At 37.1% G+C, this 21,475-nt stretch overlaps 1 protein-coding gene across 1 annotated transcript; it reads right to left on the bottom strand.

The window, feature by feature from the left end:
- Window positions 1-18,488: 18,488 nt before the first annotated feature.
- Window positions 18,489-19,025, bottom strand: LOC122750308 (60S ribosomal protein L11-like). The gene has a single exon (XM_043997011.1). The coding sequence runs from the start codon at window positions 19,023-19,025 to the stop codon at window positions 18,489-18,491; it is 537 nt and encodes a 178-aa protein (XP_043852946.1).
- Window positions 19,026-21,475: the final 2,450 nt, after the last annotated feature.

The raw sequence follows: 21,475 nt of genomic DNA, 5'->3' as shown, positions 1-21,475 counted from the left end.
TGCTATTGATAACAACAAATGCATTTCCTTCATCCCTACTATCTTTGCCAATATTTGGATAATGTTATAATAGATGGAAAGTATGTAAATTTGGGGTTTTGTGATACAGTTGACCAAGAAGACTATGACCAATTTTGTCCATCATCCTAGTCATGAAACATATGAATTATTTTCTGTCATCTTAGCATTTTAGTGTATTTTTCTTTATTTTTAATATACTTTTCTTTTTAAATTTTGAGCTCCAAATTATCTCCCTCCCTTCTTACCCCTTCCCTTCCACTGGGAAGGCAAAAAATATGATATGCATCATACAAGTGAAATTATGTAAAACATATTTCCATATTAGTCACAATGCAAAAAAGCAAAGAAAAATAAAGTGAGAAAATTATACTTCAATTTGCACTCAGAGTTCACCAGGTCTCTCTCTGGAGGTAGATAACATTTTTCATTATGAGTCTTTTAGGACTGGATCACTGTATTGATCAGAGTAACCAAGCCTTTCACAGTTGATTATCATTACAAACATTGCTGTTACTGTGCACAATGATTTCTTGGTTCTTCTCACTTCATTTTGCATCAATTCATATAGATCTTACCATGTTTTTTCTGAAACCACCCCCTCATCATTTTTTATAGCACAATAGTACTCCGTCACAATCATATACCATAAAAACAATTTGTTCAGCCATTCCCCAATTGATGGCCATCTCCTTAATTTTCAATTCTTTGTCACCACAAAAAGAGCTGCTATAAATATTTTTGTACATATATATATATGTATATATATATTAGATCATTTTCCTTTTTAAAATGTCTTTGAGATATAGATGTAGTAGTGGTATTTCTGGGTCAAAGAGTATGCACAGTTTTATGGCCTTTTGGGTGTAGTTCCAAATTGTTTTCTAGAATGGTTGGACCAGTTCATTACCACTACCAACAGTTCATTAATGTACCTATTTCCCCCCATATCCTTTAGTATTTTTGTATTTCTGATAGTTGTTAGGTATTAAAGAGTTATTTTAACTTGCCTTTCTCTAATCAATAGTGATTTAGGGTATTTTTCATATGACTATAGATAGCTTTGATTTCTTCTTCTGAAAACTGCCTTTCATGTGCTTTGATCATTTATCAATTGGAGAATAGTTCTTATTTTTATAAATTTGACTCAGTTCCCTATATATCTAAGAAATGAGAACTTTATCAGAGAAAAATGCTGTAAATGTTTTATATTACTTATTGTCTATGGTACTTTTTAGCAAAATGTAGTTTCCATGCTTATCTCTTTCAATTAGATCTGTTTTTGATTTTGCTTTGTCTGAGATCATGACTACCACCCCTACCACCTCCATTGCAGCTAAAGCATAATAGACTCTACTCTAGCCATTCATTTCAACTCTGTGTGCATCTTTTTTCCCGAGTGTATCTCTCATACACAACATATTATTGGATTCTGGTTTCTAATCCATTCTGCTATCCCCTTCCTTCTATGGGTTAGCTCATTCCATTCACTTTTTTTTTTTTTTGGTGAGGCAATTGGGGTTAAGTGACTTGCCCAGGGTCACACAGCTAGTAAGTGTTAAATGTCTGAGGTCAAATTTGAACTCGGGTCCTCCTGAATCCAGGGCCGGTGCTCTATCCACTGCGCCACCTAGCTGCCTATTCCATTTACTTTTACAGTGATAATCACTAGCTGTGCATTTCCTTCCATGCCATTTTCCTGTTTATCCTTCTCTCTCTCTCTCTCTCTCTCTCTCTCTCTCTCTCTCTCTCTCTCTCTCTCTCCTTTCCCTTCTCAAAGCTTGTCTTGCTTCCAATCACTGCCTTCCCCAATCTGCTCTTCCCTTATCACCCCCTCCCCATGTCTCTTATCCCCTTCTCCTATCTCCCTATTGAGTAAGACATATCTATACTTAACTTAGTGTATGCACATACACACATAAATGTATGTGTATACACACACTTCCTTCTTTCAACCAATTCCAGTGAGATTGAAGTTCAAACATAACCTGCCACCACCACCCCCATTTCTCCCTCCACCATAAAAGCTCTTCATTGCACACCTCTTTTACGTGAGAAAATTTGCCATAGTCTACTTCTCTCTCCCCTTCTCCCACTGCATACCTCTTTCTCATCCTTACATTCCTTTTTTGAATAAAATTCCAACATAATCAACTCATACCTATGCTCTCTGTCTATGTAGACTCCTTCTAACTACCCTAATAATAATAAAGTTCTTAAGAGTTACAGATATCCTCTTCCTATATAGGAATGTAAACAGTTTAACCTTATTGAGTCCTTTGTGATTACTTTTTCATGTTTTCATTTTATGCTTCTTTTGAACATTTTGTTTGAATCTCAAATTTTCTGTTCAGCTCTGGTCTTTTCATCAGGAACCCTTGGAAGTCACCTATTTAATTAAATGTTAATTTTCTCTCCCAAAGGATTATACTCAGTTTTGCTGGGTAGGTGATTCTTGGTTGTAATCCTTGCTCCTTTGCCTTCTGGAATATTATATTCCAAGTACTCCATGTGGAATATGCTAAATCTTGGGTCTATCTATGGATCCACAATATTTGAATTGTTTCTTTCTAGCTGTTTGCAATATTTTCTCCTTGACCTGGGAGCTCTGGAAGTTGGCTGTGATATTCCTAGGGGCTTTCATTTTAAGAATTCTTTCAGGAGTTGATCAATGGATTTTTTTTTTCTTTTCTATCTTACCTTCTGGTTCTAAGCTATTGAAGGCAGTTTTCCTTTACAATTTCTTGAATTATGATGTTTAGGTTCTTTTTTTTTTTAAATCATGGCTTTCCAGTACTTAACTTGACAGCAGATTTGTCCAGATAATTTAGGTTTTATCCTAGTTAAGGAAATAAACAAGCTGCACTTCTAAGATTTAGTATGTGGCAATCTTGAGGCAGCTATTATTTTAAAAATGCTTGAGTATTTTTGTAAATAAAATTGTGATTTAATTTATCTCTTGTTGACCCTCATATATTGTGTATGAAATTTAATTTCAGGGTTTTGCAGAGTTTTGTTTTGTGTAATAAGTTTTCATCATGTACGCATTATTTTTGTAATCCAGAAGCTTTAAATGTGTATTTGGAATGTGTACTGTATAATTTTATCAATAAAGATAATTGATAAAATTCACAAAAAAATCATGGCTTTCAAGTAGTTCAATAATTATTAAATTATCTCTCCTCAATCTATTTTTCAAGTCAGTTATTTTTCCAATGAAATATGTCATATTTTCTTCTATTTTTTCATTCTTTTGACTTTATTTAATTGTTTTTTGATGTCTCAAGGAGTCATTAGCTTCCAGTTGTCCAATTCTAATTTTTTTTTTAATTTTAGTGAGGCAATTGGCATTAAGTGACTTGCCCAGGGTCACACAGCTAGTTAAGTATTAAGTGTCTGAGGCCAGATTTGAACTCAGGTTACTCCTGACTCCAGGGCCGGTGCTCTATCCACTGCGCCATCTAGCTGCCCCCAATTCTAATTTTTAAGGGATTATTTTTGGGACCCAAGATGGCAGAGGAAAGGCAATGACTTCCCTGAGCTTTCCCTAAGACTCCTCCAAATACCTTCAAATAATACCAGAAGATAATTCCTAGAGCAGCAAAACCCACAAAAAGACAGGGTGAAATAATTTTCCAGCCAAAAACAACTTAGATGGTCATCAGGAAAGGTCCGTTTTACTGGTGTGAGAATGGAGCGCAGGACATGCCAGCACAGACCCAGTTCCAGCTAACCAGGAGCAGGACTTGAGAGCCTCTGAATCAGCAATGGCAGCAACTGCTTCTGGAACTCAGTCCACAGATGTTAGGGGGGTAGAAGAATTGGCCAGAAGGAGATTACAGGGATCTCTTTGCCAGCACTGAGGCAGGACCCTGTTGTTTTTCCCATACTCAGATCCAGGTCACAGTCTTGGGTGGTAATCCCAGGCCTGGGAGGAGCACTAGCACACCAGAGCTTGTAGCTACAGTGGAGTGGGATTCTGTCCATAGTTCCAGAGCAGAGGAGCAGGCTTCTGGTTGCTTGCAGACCAGAACACAGACCAGGAGAGTAGTGAACATGCCTCTCCTTAAATCATACCACCTTGGAAGAACTAAAAACTTACAAATTCCTAGAAGTATCTCTGAAACCAGCTGCACAAACCTCCTTAAGCTTGGAACACTGCACCCTCAACCATAGAAGCATTGTCCCACTTGAACAAAGTGTTAAAAGTCAAGAACTATGTTGGGGAAATGAGCAAATAGAAAAAAATGCTGACCAGAAAAAGTTTCTATGGTCACAAGGAAGATCAAAATATAACCTCAGAAGAAGATAATAAAGTCAAAGCTTTTACATCCAAAGCTTCCAAGAAAATTATGAATTAGTTTCAGGCCATAGAAGCACTCAAAAAGGACTTTGAAAATAAAGTAAGAGAAGTAGAGGAAAAAATGGAAAGAGAAATGAGAGTGATGCAAGAAAATATTTTTTAATTAATTTTTTTTTTTTGATTCAAGAAAATCATGAAAAAAAGTCACCAGCTTGGTAAAGGAGACACAAAAAATAATGAAGAAAATGACACCTTAAAAATAGCCTAGGCCGGGGGCAGCTAGGTGGCACAGTGGATAAAGTGCCGACCCTGGATTCAGGAGGACCTGAGTTCAAATCCGGTCTCAGACACTTAACTAGCTGTGTGACCCTGGGCAAGTCACTTAACCCTCATTGCCCCGCAAAAAAAATAGCCTAGGCCAAATGGTAAAAGCCATTGAGGAAAAGAATGTCTTGAAAAGCCAAAGTAGCCAAATGGAAAAGGAGATACAAAAGCTCTCTGAAGAAAATAACTTCTTAAAAATTAGGATTGAGCAAATGGAATCTAATGACTTTATGAGAAATCAAGAAACAATAAAGCAAAAGAATGAAAAAATAGAAGGCAATGTGAAATATCTCAATGGAATAGGAATTATTTTCTTCAGTGAGCTTATATACCTCTTTTTCCATTTGGCTAATTCTGATTTTTAAGGAGTTCTTTTCTTTAGAGAATTTTTGTACCTCTTTCCATTCAGCCTATTCTGCTTTTAAAGGAGTTCTTTTCTGTCAGTAAATTTTTTGTGCCTCTTTTATCAAGCTATTAATTGTTTGATTTTTTCATATTTTTCTTGCATCAGTCTCTTTTCCCAATTTTCCCTCTTTCTTTAACTCTTCCAGGAATTTTTTTTTTTGGTGAGGCATTTGGGGTTAAGTGACTTGCCCAGGGTCACACAGCTAATAAGTGTCAAGGGTCTGAGGCCGGATTTGAACTCAGGTACTCCTGAATCCAGGGCTGGTGCTCTATCCACTGCACCACCTAGTTGCCCTCTTCCAGGAATTCTTGGTAGCCTTAGATGCAATTAGCATTTTTCTTTGAGGCTTTTCTTGTAGTTGTTGTCACATTCTTATCTTCCAAGTTTATGTCTTAGTCATCTCTGCCACGGTAGCTTTTTATAGTAAAGTTCTTTTTTTGTTGTTTGTTTATTTTCCCAGTCTATTTGTTAATTTTGAACATTTTGTTAATGTGATATGGGGGAGTACAGATGTACCAAGTTTCATGCTTTTTCATGCTGCTACTTTCAGAACTAGTTCTGAAAGAATGCAAGTTTTCAGAACTTTCAAGGTGGTATAGTAGGAGACCTGTGATCACTGGTTTGTTTTGTTTTGTTTTTTTTTAATAAAATTTTATTTTCCAAAATGTATGTAAAAACAAAATTTTAACATCAATTTTTTAAAAAACTTTGTGTTCCAACTTCTCTTCCCCCCTCCTTTGCCACCCCCCACCCACAAGAACTCAAGCAATTCAAAATAAGTTATATATGAGTAGTCATGGAAAAATTCCCATATTAGCTAGTTGTGAGAGAAAACAGTCAAAAAACCCAAAACTTCAGATTAAGGAATTGTCAAAGAGGAAATGAAAAAAAAATTTTAATGTGTTTCCATCTGTTTTCAGATACTATCAGTTCTTTCTCTGCAGATGGGCTGCAATCTTCATAAGTCTTTCAGGGTTATATTGGATCATGTCCTTGCTGAAAGTAACCACATGCTTCCCAGCAGATCATCCCCCACTATTGCTGTTATTTTGTTTACAATGCATTTCACTCTGCTTCAGTTCATGTAGGTTTTTCCAGGTTTTTCTGATAGTATCCTGTTCATCATAACCTTTATATAGTACCTTAAGCTTGACAGAGAATTTTCTTCATAAAAGCCCAGCAAAGTAGGTACCATGTGTTTTGCCATTATAATCAATCATCATAACTATTTCCCTCCATCCCACTCCCTTCCCATGACATTTACTCTATCTTCTTTTTACCTATTCCTCCTCAAAAGTGTTTTACTTCTGACTATCCTCTCCCCTGCTCTGCAGTCCCTTTTTTCACCCTTCCTTCCTTATCCTCTTCCCCTCCTACTTTCCTGCAGGGTTAAATAGATTACTCCTCCCAATTGGGTATGAAAGCTATTCCCTCCATGAGCCCAATCCCTTGAGATCAAGGTCCCTGAGCCAATTCTGTGTTCTAAATTTTTCTTCCTCCCTCCCTCCTCAACCCTCCCTATGAGATCAAGCAGTTCAATATGTCATACTGGTGCAGTAATGCAGAACATCTTCATCTTCCTTGAAAGTGTTTTGCTTTTTACTGCTCTCTCCCCCAATCTGCCCTTTCCTCCTTCCCTTCCCCTCCACTTTTCTCCCTCCCCTCCCTCAGGGCAAAAATATATTACTATACCTACTTGAGTATGTATGTTAGTCCTTCTTTGAGCCAATTCTGATGATATTAAAGTTCACTCACTCCCCAACTCCTTCCCCCTCTTCTACTCTCCTCCATAAGCTTTTTTCCTGTTTCCTTCATGTGAACTACTTCTCCCCAGAAAATCTCTCCTCTTCTCCCTCCCCCACTTTATTCCTCCTACACCTCAACCCTATTTTAATGATGTCACCATGGATTAGTTAGGTGGCACAGTGGACAAAGCACCAGCTCTGGGCCCAGGAGGTCCCAAGCCCAAATCCAGCCCCAGACATAAGACACCCCACCCTGTCTGCCCCACAAAGAACAAAACATAAATTCTTTACAGATATCATCCCTTCATATTCAGTTCAGACCTGTGTCTTCTGTGAATTCCTTACTGAGATAGTTCTTATGAGTTTGAAGTATTATCTTTCCAAGTAGGAATGTAAACTGTTTGATCTTTTAAGATCCCTCATGAAGTCTTTTTCCTGTTTACTTTTTATGCTTCTCCAGGATCTTGTATTTGAAAGTCAAATTTTCTATTCAGTTCAGGTCTTTTCATCACAAATGCTTGAAAGACCTCTTTCTCATTGAAATCCCATTTTTGCCTCTGACAAATTATACTCATTTTTGCTGGGTATGTGATTTTTGGCTGAAGTCCCAGTTCCTTTGCCCTCTGGAACATCATATTCCATGCCCTTTGGTCCTTTATTGTAGAAGCTGCTAGGTCTTGCTTTATCCTTATTGGACCTCCACAGTATTTGAATTCCTTTTTTATAGCTGCTTGCAGTATTTTCTCCTTGACCTGGGAGTTCTGGAATTTGGCTATAATAGTCCTGGAGGTTTTCCTTTTGGGATCTCTTTCAGGAGGTGATCAGTGGATTCTTTCAATTTCTATTTTTGCTTCTGCTTCTAGAATATCAGGGCAATTTTCCCTCACAATCTCTTGGAGGATGGTGTCTAAGCTTTTGTTTTGGTCATGGTTTTCAGGTAGTCCAATGATTTTCAAATTATCTCTCCTAGATTTATTTTCTAGGTCAGCTGTTTTTCCAAGGAGATATTTCACCCAGATCAGAAACCTAGGTATCATTTTTTACTTCTTCACTGTCAAATTGATCTTTGTAGAGCACAGGTGTGATCATATCACCTTATTCCATATGCTCAAGTGGCTCCCTATCAACTCCAGAATCAAATATAAAATATTATGTTGGCTTTTAAAGCCTATCATAACCTGCCCTTTTGTTGCTTTTCCACTCTTATGATTTCTTCCCTTCAAATACTGTGATCCAATGACACTGACCTTGTTTCTCTCACAAGATAACCATTTCCCTACTCCAAAGCTATCCCTAATGCTTGGAATTCTCTCCCTCCTCATAGCCTTCATTTCCCACTGGCTGTGCTCCTTTTTCCACCTTGCCCCCATCTGTCCCAGTATTTTCTCTCCAGCCCCAGCCCTACACTTTTCAGTCCCCTCTTTTGTGTTATCTTTCCCCATTAGACTGCAAGTTTCTTGGGGTCAGATTTTCTTTTTCATATTGGTATCCCCAAAATTTAGCAGAATGCCTAGCTTTCCTTAAGTACCAATCCCACCTTCTACAAGAAAGTTCTTCCAGTCCCCATTAAAACTAGTGCTTTCCCTCTAAGACTACCTCAAATTGATCCTGTAAATATCTTGTTTGTGCAAAGTTATTTGGCATGTTATCTCTCCCATTAGATTGCAAGCTCCTTGAGAGCAAAGTCTGGGGGGGGGGTTTGCATTTCTTTGTAACCCCAGTGCTTAGTGCTTACCACAGTGCCTTGAACATACTAGGTTCTTAGTAAATGTTTGTTGACATGAGCAGGCAGATTTCAGAAAAACCTGGAAAGATTTACACGAACTGATGCTGAGTGAAATGAGCAGAAGCAGGAGAGCATTGTACACAGTATCAGCAACATCTTGTAAGGATCAACTGTGATAGACTTAACTCTTCTCAGCAATACGATCATCAAAGACCATTCCAAAGGATTGATAATGAGAAATGCTATCCACATCCAGAAGAACTGTGGAATCTGGATGCAGATTGAACCATACTGTTTCTACTTTTGTTGTTGTTGTTTTTATTTTTGGCATTTTTCCCCCTTTTGTCCTGATTCTTCTTTCACAACATGACTAATGCAGAAATATGCTCAATGTATTGTACATTCATAACCTATATCAGATTGCTTGCTGTCTTGGGGAGGGGGGAGGGAAAGGAGGGAGGGAGAAAGATTTGGAACTAGAAATCTTATAAAAACAAATGTTGAAAACTCTCTCTACATGTAACTAGAAAATAATAAAATACTTTTATGATAATTAGATCTATTTTGCTGTTCCTTTGTCTGAGATTATGATTGCTACCCTTACCTTTTTACGTTGGCTGAAGCATAATAGTTTTGGGTCCAGCCCTTTACTTTAACTATGTGTACATATCTGTTTCAAGTGTAATTTATTTTAAACAACATAGCGTTGGATTCCGATTTCTATTGTATTCTGCTATCCCATTCACCTTCAAGGTTATGATTGCTAATTGTGAATCTCCCTCCATCCTATTCTCTTATACTTTTCTTTCTCTCTATTTCCTGCCCTCTTTTTAAGAGTTGCTTTTGCTTCTCACTAATCTCCCTTAATCTACTCTACTTCTTGTCCACGCCTACTCATTTACTTTCCTTCTTTTCCCCTGTGAAATGCATTTTCTACCCAACTATGTGTATATGTATTTTCTTCTCTCCTTTGACCAGTTCAGATGAGAGCAAAACTTGTGTCACCACTCTCCCTCTCCCTCATAATTTCTTCCTCTTTACAGTATGAACTTCTACTTGCATATCTCATTAATGTAAAATAGTTGTCTCCATTCTACCTCTCCCTTTACCTTCTAGTGTATTATTCTTTTTCTACATTTCCATTCTTCTTTTAAGATCATTAAATCATAATGGAATCAATACTGGGACCTTATCTAAATAGACTTTCTCTAAGACTCCCCATAGTGATAGATTTTTGAGGGTATACATACATCAATCATCTCCTCATATAAGAATGTAAATAGTTTAACCTTGTTTAGTCCCTAATAGTTGCTTAATCATGTTTATATTTTGTGTTTCTCTTGACTCTTGTGTTTATATGTCAAGTTTTCTGTTCATCTCTTATTTTTCCATTATGAATGCTTGGAAGTCTTCCATTTCATTAAAGATTCATTTTCCCTGGTAGGATTACATCAGTTTTGTTGGGTAAGTTATAAGCCCAATTCTTTTTTTAAATTTCTTTTGGGGGTGAGGCAATTGGGGTTAAGTGATTTGCCCAGGGTCACATAGCTAATAAGTGTCAAGTATCTGAGACCGGATTTGAACTCAGGTCCTCCTGACTCCAGGGTCAGTGCTTTATCCACTATGCCACCTAGCTGCCCCATAAGCCCAATTCTTTTGCCTTTTGGAATATAATATTTCAAGATCTCCACTCCTTTATAGTAATGGTGGCTAAATCATGTGTGATCCTGATTACACACACACATACATACATACATGCACACATACATATATATAGTGTGTATATATATGTATCAAGTCAATCCCACGTGTGTATATATAAGCATATATGTGTATCTATCTATCTATCTATCTATCTATCTATCTATCTATCTATCTATCTATCTGTCTGTGTGGGATTGACTTAATTTCCCCAATCCCCCAATTTTGGCTATAATGTTCCACAAAGTTTTCATTTTAGAGATGAACAATGGATTCTTTCTTTTTCATATTTAATAAACGTTGTAATTTATGATTTTGAGTTCCAAATTCTATCCCCTCCCCCTTCCCTTAGGTGACAAGCAATTAGACATATGTTATACTTGTGCAATTGTGTGGAACATTACCATATTAGTCCTTTTGTATAAGAAAACTTGAACAAAAGAAAAAAATGAAAGAAATAAAGTGAAAATAGCATGTTTCAATCTGTGTTCAATCAGTATAATTTCTTTCTTTGGAGGTGGATAGTATGCTTTATCATTAGTCCTTTGAGATTGTCTTGGATCACTGTATTGCTGAGAAAACTTAGTTAAGTCATTCATAGCTCTTCATTGAACAATATTAGTAACTGTGGACAATGTTCTGGTTCTGCTCACTACACTATACAATGGTTCATATAAATCTTTCCAGGTTCTTCTGAAATCATCCTGCTCATCATTTCTTATAGCACAGTAATATTCCATCACCATCATATACCACAGCTTGTTTAGCGATTTCCAATGGATGGGCATTCCTTTGACTTCCAGTTCTTAGCCACCAAAAGAAAAGCTGCTATAAATATTTTTGTACATATAAATCTTTTTATCTTTTTTGGGATGTCTTTGGAATATAAACCTAGCAGTGGTATTGCTGGATCAAAGTGTATGCACAGCTTTATAGCCCTTTGGGGCATATTTTGATGGATTCTTTCAATATCTACTTTACCTTCTGGCTTTAAGATGCCTGCAGTGAATTGGATTTAAGTGAGGGAGGGCCAAGCAAAGTCACCAACCTCACTCTCTCCTCCAGAGCCACCTGGGTCCAGTGGCAAGATATATATTAGGACAACTGGAGATGGCCCTGGATGTTTAAGGCAATTGAGGTTAAGTGGCTTGCCCTGGGTCACGCAGCTAGTAAATGTCTGAAATGAGATTTGAACTCAGGTCCTCTTGACTCCAGGACCAGTGCTCTAACCACTGTACTACCTAGCTGCCCGTGATGTTTAATAAATATTGGATTGAATTACAAGAAGCTGACTCCTCCCATTCTCTAGAGCAGGGCTTCTAAACCTGTGGCCAACAAATAGATTTCAAAGTTTTCAGGAAGTCTGTGCAGAGTTTTCATAGAATCTGAGCTTGGATGGGGTGGGGGGGTGGGAATTACACCATTATTTTCACTAGCCTCTAACTGGAATTTAGCATTTACTTCAATTTGGATTTTTAAAAAATGACCTTATTCTGAGAAAGGATCTAAAATCTTTATCAGAATGCCAGAGGCGTCATCCTTAATACACACAAAATATTAATATCATAATTAGCCAACAAACTTTAATTAAGCACCTACTATGTGCCAGGGACTTTGTTAATCACTAATACAAAGAAAGGCATAAACAGTCCTTGTCCTCAAGGAGCTTATAGTCTAATGGTGCACAATAAGGAGGATCTCTTGCCTATTTGCAACAGTTCCAAATATTCAGTGGTCCTTCACTTCCTTCTCTGTCTCAAATTCTTCCATTCTCTAATGACCTGACATAAATTCTTCCACTTTTTTTCTTTTCTTTTTTTGTGGGGCAATGAGGGTTAAATGACTTGCCTAGGGTCACACAGCTAGTAAGTGTCAAGTGTCTGAGGCCAGATTTGAACTCAGGTACTCCTGAATCCAGGGCCAGTGCTTTATCCACTCCACCACCTAGCTGCCCCCAATTCTTCCATTTTTTCAAGGAGGCTGAACAGCAGTATGATGTGGTAGATAGAGTCCTGCACTTGGAGTTAAAAAGACATGGGGGGAAGGGGCAGCTAGGTGGTGCAGTGGATAGAGCACTGGCCCTGGATTCAGGAGAATCTGAGTTCAAATCTGGCCTCAGACACTTGACACTTACTAGCTGTGTGATCCTGGGCAAGTCACTTAACCCCAATTGCCTCACCAAAAAAAGAACAAGAAGAACAAGAACAAGAACAAGATGTGGGTTTGAATCTTGGCACAAACATTCACTAGCTATGTAACCCTGAGAAAGTCACTGCATATCTCTGGGGCTCAGTTTCCTCATCTCTAAAATGAAAGGGTTAGATATGATGAACTCTACATCCTTTTGTAGCTCTGGGTCCCAGGATGCTATGATCTTATGTACAGCTTTACTTCTCCCCAATAATTTGGAGAATAAAGAGATGCTTCTGCAGCATTTTCACCTTCTCTGCTAATAGAAAGACTAACTTTGTCCAATATAGCTTTTGTTTGATACCGTTTAGATGTATATCATGACACAGGGTACTTTCTGCAAGTTATTATTATAAAGTTCCCTAACTTTCTCCATTGCAGCCAAACATTAAGGGGAGGGATTATTGTGGAGAAGGGGCCCACTTTCCTCATCATCTCAAGCAATAACTGTCTACAAAGGGCAAATGGATGTAGGATTCCCACAAGTGAGAGCACTGCCCCGCCCCCCCCCCCCCCCCCCCCAGCACAGGTCCTGATTCTTGTTTAGCCATTTTCTGTGGAAGAAACTCCTGTGGAGAAAAGGCCAGTCATTCCTACCAACTGCCTATCAACTATCACTCACAAAGCAAAGAAGCCAGCCTAGCTGAAGCAGCAAGTCACCGTGAGAGAGAAAAGGGCGGGGGGGTGGGGGTGGCGAAGCATGTGCCCAAGCAAGTTAAATCGCCACAGGCCCCTTGACCACCATGTTCTCTTAGACCTTGTTTGATAATTCCCAGAACCCTGAAACCAATATCCTTGAAGAGAGTCATTCTTTTAGCCCAGTGCCCTCAGACATGATCCTGGGAAGCAACCCCTGTGGAGATGTAGCCTGGAAATTGTTCCTGCAGGTGATAAAGGCACAACTCCTGAAGACCTAGAAAAGAAAGATACTGAGGTGACTGAGGCAAACAGGGTTAAGTGACTTGCCCAGGGTCACATAGCTATTAAGTGTTTGAGGCCAAATTTGAACTCAGCTCTTCCTGACTCCAAGCCCAGCACTCTGTGCACTATGGCGCCACCTAGCTTCCCTGCATATATGTTTAGTATTGATATTTATTGCCTATGTCCTAGCTTCTTAAACTGTGGATCCATGGGGTCATGTACCTGAATGTGGGGAGGGGAGGGACACAAAAAAAATTTGGCAACAGTAAAAGGTTATGTATACCTATTTTATATACCTATATACCCAGGGTCACACAAAAATTTTTCGTGTGACTTGTAAAAATTTCTCGGGTGAAAAGTGATCATATGGAAAAAGTTTAAGAAGTCCTAGTCTATGATACTTTTTTTAGCAAGCTGTAGTTTCCCCTGCCTGTCTCTTTTAATTAGGTCTATTTTTGCTTTCACTTTGTCTGAGCTCATGATTGCTACCCTTGCCTTTTTTACCTCAGCTGAAGCATAATAGAGTCCACTCCCCACTCCCCCCTCCACATTTTTTTAAACTCTGTGTTTTCCTGTTTCAAGTGTTTCCCATAAACAAGATATTGTTGGATTCTGATTTCTAATTTATTACATTATCTGCTTCTGTTTTATAGGTAAGTTCATTCCATTCACCTTTGCAGTTATGATTATTATGATGATTATGATTATTAATTATTATTATCCATCCAGTTTAATTCTGCTTATCCTTCTGTCCCTCTTTTTACCCTATCTCTCCTCATAAGTATGTTTTGCTTTGGGTAAAGTAGATTTCTATACCCAACTGAATGTGCGTGTATTCTTTGCTCTTTGAACCAATTCAGATATGTGTGAGCTTCAAGAATTGCCAGAGCCCTTCCCCTTTCCCCCTCACTGTACAAATACTTCCTTAATTTTCCCTATTCTTCCTCTCCCTTCTTTTCCCAGTGCATCCTTCTTTCTTGCTCCTCCATTTTTCTTGAGATCATCCCAATATAATCAACTAACTTCCCTGTCATCTGTATATGTAGAGTCATTCTAACTGTCTGAATATTGATAAAATTCTTGGGAGTTACGTGTATCATGTTTCCATATCCAAATGTAAACAGTTTAATCTTATTTAGTCCCTTATGATTTCTCTTTCATGTTTACTTTTTTTATGCTTCTTTTGAGTCTTGTATTTGAACATCAATTTTTCATTCTGCTTTGGTCTTTTCATCAGGAATGCTTAAAAGTCCTCTATTTCATTGAATGACCATATTCCCAACTGAAGGATTATATTCAGTTTTGCTGGGTAGGTTATTCTTGGTTTTAATCCTAGTTCTTTTGCCTTCCAAAGGAACATGTTCCAAGGCCTCCATTCCTTTAATATGGTGGCTGCTAAATCTTGTGTGATCTTGACTGTGATCCATGATATTTGAATTGTTTTTTGTTGACTGCAATATTTTCTCCTTGACCTGGGAGCTCTGGAATTTGGTTATAATATTCATGGAAGTTTTCATTTGGGGATCTTTTCAGGAGGCGATTGGTGGATTCTTTCAATTTCTATTTTATGCTTTGGTTCCAGGATATCAAGATGGTTTTCCTTTATAATTTCTTGAAATATGATGTCTAGGCTTTCTCTGATCATGGCTTTCAGGCAGTCCAATCATTCTTTCTTTCTTTCTTTCTTTGCAGAGCAATGAGGGTTAAGTGACTTGTCCAGGGTCACACAGCTAGTAAGTGTCAAGTGTCTGAAGCTGGATTTGAACTCAGAGACTCCTGAATCCACGGCCAGTGCTTTATCCACTGTGCCACCTAGCTGCCCCTAGTCCAATCATTCTTAAAGTATCTCTCTTCAATCTATTTTCCAGGTCTGTTGTTTTCCTGATATTTCATATTTTATTTTCTTTTACTTTGTTTTATGGGTTCTTGATATCTCATAGAGTCATTAGCTTCCACTTGCCTAATTCTAATTTTTAAAGAATTATTTTATTCAGTGAGTTTTTGTACTTTCTTTTCCATTTGTCCAAATCTGATTTTTAATTTGTTTTTCATCAGTGAAGATTTGTACCTCTTTTTCCATTTGGCCAATTCTGGGGGTTTTTTTTATTTGTTTTATTTTTGTTTTTGCAGGGCGATGAGGGTTAAGTGACTTGCCCAGGGTCACACAGCTAGTAAATGTCAAGTGTCTGAGGTCGGGTTTGAACTCAGGTCCACCTGAATCCAGGGCTGATGCTTTATCTACTGTGCCACTTAGCTGCCCCAATTCTGGGGTTTTTTAAGGTGTTTTTTTCTTCAATATTTTTTGTGCCTCCTCCATAAAGGGTTGGGTTGAGATTATCCTCTTCTTTATCTTCCTTTGAGTCATGCTTGATTTTTTCATAATTTTGCTACATTCACCTAAGATTTTTCAGCATGTGCTTGTCCTTTCCATGTACATTGTTATAGTAATTACAGGCATTGTTTTCTTGACTCTGCTTATTTCACTGCATCAATTCACATAGATATTGCCATCCATCTCTATATTCATTATAGCTGTAATTTTTTACAACACAAGTAATGTTCCGTTACATTCATGAACTGCAATTTGTCTAGCCATTCTTCTATCAATGGACATCTACTTTGCTATGACAAAAAAAAATGCTGCTATAAATATTTTGGTGCATATGGGGGTTTTCTTTGCATTCGATGACTTCCTTGGGGTATTAGCCAAGTAATGGAATCTCTGGGTTAAAGGGTATGGATATTTTAGTCACTTTATTTGCACAATTCCACAGTACTTTTTTAAATGGTTGAACCAATTTATTGCTCCTTATTGTAATTTTTTGTTATCTTTGCCAATTTGAAGGGTGTTAGGTGATACTTAGGGAATGTTTTGATTTGCATTTCTCTTATGATTAGTGATTTGGGACCTTCTTTCATGTGGTTGTTAATATCATACAATTCTTCTACAAATTGTTTTTTGTATCCTTTAACCACTTATTGACTGAGAAATGGCTATTATATGCATGAATGTATATATTTACATTTACAAAAATGCTATATACATATAGCTGTTAGATGGCACAGTTGATAGAGTACTGTGCTTGGAATCAGGAACTCATCTTCATGAGTTCAAATTCAGCATCAGACACTTACTACCTGTGTGACCCATGGCAAGTAATTTAGCCCTCTTTGCCTCAGTTCCTCATCTATAAAATGAGCTCGCGAAGGAAATGGCAAACTGTTCCAGTATATTTGCTCAGAAAAATCCCAAAATGGGGTCACAAAGAGTCAAAAATGATGGAAATGATTGAACAACATATATAGATCTATAGATATACACATGTATGTTAAATGTTTCTATATCTTGAATCCCAAACCTTTTTCAGTGAAATTTGATACAAAGACTGTTTCTTATTAAACCACTTCCCTCCTTATCCTGGGTGCATTAAATTTCTGTTCAAAAGCTTTTTAGTTTTATAAACCCCATTATTTATTTTATCTTCTGTAATTTCCTGTCTCTTGCCTGGTTAAGAATACATCTCCTATCTATAACTGTTAGAAGGTTATGATATTCTCTTTTAATTTCTTAGTAGTATGAGCTTAACATAAACATCATATACATTTAGAATATATTGTGGAATATGGTGTAAGGTTTTGGTTTAAACCTAATTTCTGCCATACTGTTTTCCTATTTTCCCAGCAGTCTTTATCAAATAAGGAGTTTTTTCCAAAACAATTTGCTTTCCATTTTACCAAACATTGGGTTAATTAGTTCCACTGTTTCTGATTCTCTCTAGTTTCACCTATTTCATTGATTTGTTTATCTATTCTTTAACAATACCAAATGATTTTGATAAAAGCTGCTTTGTGATATAGCTTGAAATCCAAAAGTACCATTTTCCCTTAATCCCTACTTTTTTAGCATTATTTTCCTTGATAGTCTATATTTTGCTTCACCAAATGAATTTTGTTATTATTCCATTGAGTTCCGTAAATTATACCTTTGATAGTTTGATTGACATAGCATTAGCAATGTAAACTAACTTTAGTAGCATTGCCATTTGTATTATTTTGGCAAGATCTATTCAAGAGCACTGAATGTTCTGTTATTTTTTATTGCTTAAAGGAGCAGTTTGTAATTGAATCTATACAAGTATTTTGTGTGCTTAGGTAGATTGATCCCCAGATATCGTATGTACTTAATGGTTATTTTGAATGGCATTTCCTTTTCTACGATTGCCTTTTGAATTTTGTTATTATACTATGGAAATGCTGTTGACTTTTGTGGGTTTATTGGGTAGGCTGCAACTTTGCTGAAACTATTAAAATCTTGATTAGTATCTTTGTTGAAGTCCTATGATTATCTTAGTAAACCACCATGACATCAAGACATAGTGATAGATTTATTTCCTTTGTTACATCTTAAATTTCTCTCTTTTGTTATGGCTCATTCCTAGAACTATACCAAATAATAGTGGGGAGAATGGGAATCATTTCTTTATGCTTGTTTTTATTGGGAAAGCTTCTAGGGCACCCTGATTGCATAGGATGCTTGCTTTTGCTTTTACTTTTTGTGATATTAAAAAAAAAAAAGTCTCCCATGCCTATCCTTTATAGGTAGTTTAGCATAAATGAGTGTCACACTTTGTGCAACTTTTTCTTGAAGGCTTTGGGTATTTTTGTTTTTAACATGATTGATTAATGTTGACCATTTTCCTAATGTTGAACCATCCTTGTATTCTTGGTCTAAATCCAACTTAGTCATAATGAATGACAGAATTTTATTTAGTTTTGGGGGGAATCAATATTCATTAATGATGTGGGTCAATAAGTCTTCTTCCCTTCTTTAGGCACTGGAATATTTGGTCTCACAAAGGGGGTCTGATCAAGTGTTTTCTTCATCATTTCTCAGAATAATTTATGTAGTATTGGTACTAATTTTTCTTAGAAGGACCTGGAACAAATTGATATAAGCAAAAATTTGCTTGGTTCTTGGCAAGTATTCTTAAATTCCAGTTTTTCTAGCATTAAAATTTTGAATTTTCCTTTAAATCCATTGGTACCAAGAGATTTATTTTTTTAATTTGGCAATTGTGTTATTTCAAAATTTTTATTATTTATTTATTTTTACACTTCGGGGATCATTTTATTGATTTTATAGAAAACAGGACTTTATTTGCCAGAAAGGATGATGCCATCGGACTTCTGCTGGAACCAGCGCATGGCTTCCTCTTTGCCAATTCTGTGTTTGGCCCCGATGCAGCCTGTCCTCTGCTTTTTGTCTGCAACGCTGAAGCCAGGCCTGCCCAGCACTACATAGAAGTCCAAGCCGTAGATGCCAATGCTTGGGTCATATTTAATCCCCAGGTCGATATGCTCTTGGATCCCAAAGCCAAAGTTGCCCGTGTCTAAAAAGTTATTTTTCCTTAACTCATATTCTTGCACCTTTAGCCCCTTCTCCAGAAACTCTTCAGCTTTGGCTCCACGGACTGTACAGTGAACTGCGATCTTCTCGTTTCTCCTGATTCCAAAAGATTTGACAGTATAGCAAGCTTTGGAGAACACTGGGGTATGGATTGTGAGCTGCTCCAACACTTTAGCAGCCCGGGTCAGGCCATCACCACTATCTCCAACACATTTGTTGAGGCAGAGCTTTTGGATGTGCAGTTCCCGCATGGGGTTTTCTTTTTCACCTTGATCTTGCACCATGGTGGAAAACTGAAAGCTATTATTTTTAACATTCTTTTCTTTTTAAATTTTGAGTTCCAAATTCTTTCACTCCCTCCTCCCCCACCTACTGAGAGCAAGCAATATATCAATTATACATATGAAATAATGCTAAACATATTTCCATATTAGCAATTTTTAAAAAGCAACAAAAATGAGAAAATTATACTTCAATTTGCGCTCAGAGTTCATCAATTCTCTCTCTGGAGGTGGATAGCATTTTTTCACCATGAATCCTCTGGAATTGTCTTGGATCATTGTATCGATCAGAGTAACCAAATTTTTCATCAACACTGCTGTTAACACAGTGATCTCCTGGTTCTTCTCACTTCACTTTGCAACAGTTCATATAGGTCTGACCATGTTTTTCTGCAACCCCCCCCCCAAACATTCCTTATAGCACAATAGTATGCCATCACAATCATATGCCCCAGCTTGTCCAGCCATTCCCCAGTTGATGGGCATCCTCTCAATTTTCAATCCTTTTTCACCACACCAAAAAACAAAACAAAACAAAAAAAACCCTGCTATAAATATTTTTGTGTATATAGGTTCTTTTTCTTTTAAAAAAAATTTTTTTTAAATCTCTCTCTCTTTGGGATACAGACATAGTAGTGGTATTTCTGGGTCAAAGGGTATACAGTTTTATAGTTTTTGGGGCATAGCTCCAAATTGTTTTCTGCTTGACCAGTTCACTATTCCACCAACAATTCATTAATGTACCATTTCCCCTCATCCCTTTCAGCAGCCGTCATTTCTGACAGGTGTAAGGTAGGTACCAGAGTTGTTTTAATGTGCATTACTCTAATCATGGTAATTGGTTTAAAAAAAAATAGTTCTATTTCCTTTTTCCTGAGAAGGTATTATTTGGTCTTCTCAGTTTAAGTACTTTATATTTTTAAAGTTATTCATCTATTTGTTAGCATATAACAGTGCATAGTTGATTGATGTTTCTTCTGATTACTATTTTGATTTTCTGCCCTTTTTTTAGTTAGATGTCTAAGGGTTCATTTTTATTTTCAAAGAACTAGCCTTTAACTTTATTATTTTAAGTCTTTTTGGTTTCCAATTTATTTCTCCTCTAATTCTCAACATCTCTTTTGTCCTCATATTGGTTTTTGTTCGCTAGTTTCTAAAAAATGCATTCATCTATCTTTCTGTTTGTTAGTGTATGTTTCTAGGCGTATTTTTATTCCGAGTGCTTTAGCTTGCAACCCAGAAATTTTGGTATGTTCTATCACCAATATCACATAATTATTGTCTCTATGATTGGTTCTTTGATGAATGTTATTTAGGATGTCACTGTTATATTATCTCCATTTGATTCTTTTATTTTTGCTCCATGAATTTATTACTATTTTTATTGTATTATGGTCTGCAAAGGATGTTTTTACTATTTCTGCTTTTTTACATTTGAAACATATCTGTAGCCTAGTGGGTAATTTTTTGAGCACACATAATGTACCCAGGAAAAACAATGCAACAGCCCACATCCCTTAAACAATGCTCTGGATTTTTGTTTGGGGAAGACCTAAAATCCTTAATTTGTCTCTATGCATCGTATCTTCAAGATCAGTAAATTTTGCTTATACATAGATCATAATTTAATGTTATGGCTTTTTGCTTCTCCAAGATTGTCCTTTATTTCTGTGCATTTGTATTCCCAATCAATTGTTCTTTCATTTCTTTGGAGAAAATAACCACTGTGGATTCCCCCCCCCCCCCGCCCCATTTTATGTTTGTTGTTCAATTCTATACTTTCCCTTTAGTTTATTATTCTGAGGGACATTACAACCATTGTTGTATTACTGTCTGTATTCCTATAATTCAGTTAATTTTTTCCTTATGAATTCAGATGCTATGACACTGCTTATGCTATGCAGGTCATAAATTCTGTTTTCAGAATTCTTATTTCTCTCGTGAACCACTCATTCTACTGTGGTTTTATTGTTGTTTGTCCTTCATTCTGGAAGACCATGGCAGATGTCAGGATTTGAAATGAATTGGATTTGAGGAAGGGCTGTGCAAAATCACCAACATCACTTTCTCCTTTGGAGCCATCTGGGTTGGGTGGCAAGATATACATCAAGATGAATGAAGATGGCCCCAGATATCTGAGGCAATGGGGTTAAATGACTTGCCCAGGGTCATATAGCTAGTAAGCGTCAAGTGTCTGAGGCCAGATTTGAACTCACGTCATCCTGAATCCAGGATTGATGCTTTATCCACTATGCCACCCAGCTGCCCCCGTAACCTCCTTTACACTTGTTTTTTGGTCCCAACACTTGTTTTTTGAAGGGCCAAAACATTATAATTTAATTTCTAAGACAATCCTTTCAAATAGTCAATGATAGTGATTATGTCCCCACCTCCCCAGTCCTGGACCAAGCCTCTACAGGCTAAAACATCCTAAACCAATCATACCTCATACT

This window comes from Dromiciops gliroides, chromosome 3 (assembly GCF_019393635.1).
Source record: "Dromiciops gliroides isolate mDroGli1 chromosome 3, mDroGli1.pri, whole genome shotgun sequence".
Taxonomy (NCBI): Eukaryota; Metazoa; Chordata; class Mammalia; order Microbiotheria; family Microbiotheriidae; genus Dromiciops; species Dromiciops gliroides.
The sequence above is the reverse complement of the archived record's forward strand: the minus strand, read 5'-3'. Positions and strand labels throughout refer to the sequence as shown.

What these genes read in the sequence shown, in the direction of transcription:
- LOC122750308 (XM_043997011.1), bottom strand. Translation starts at nt 19,025, where the DNA reads ATGGTGCAAGATCAAGGTGAAAAAGAAAACCCCATGCGGGAACTGCAC.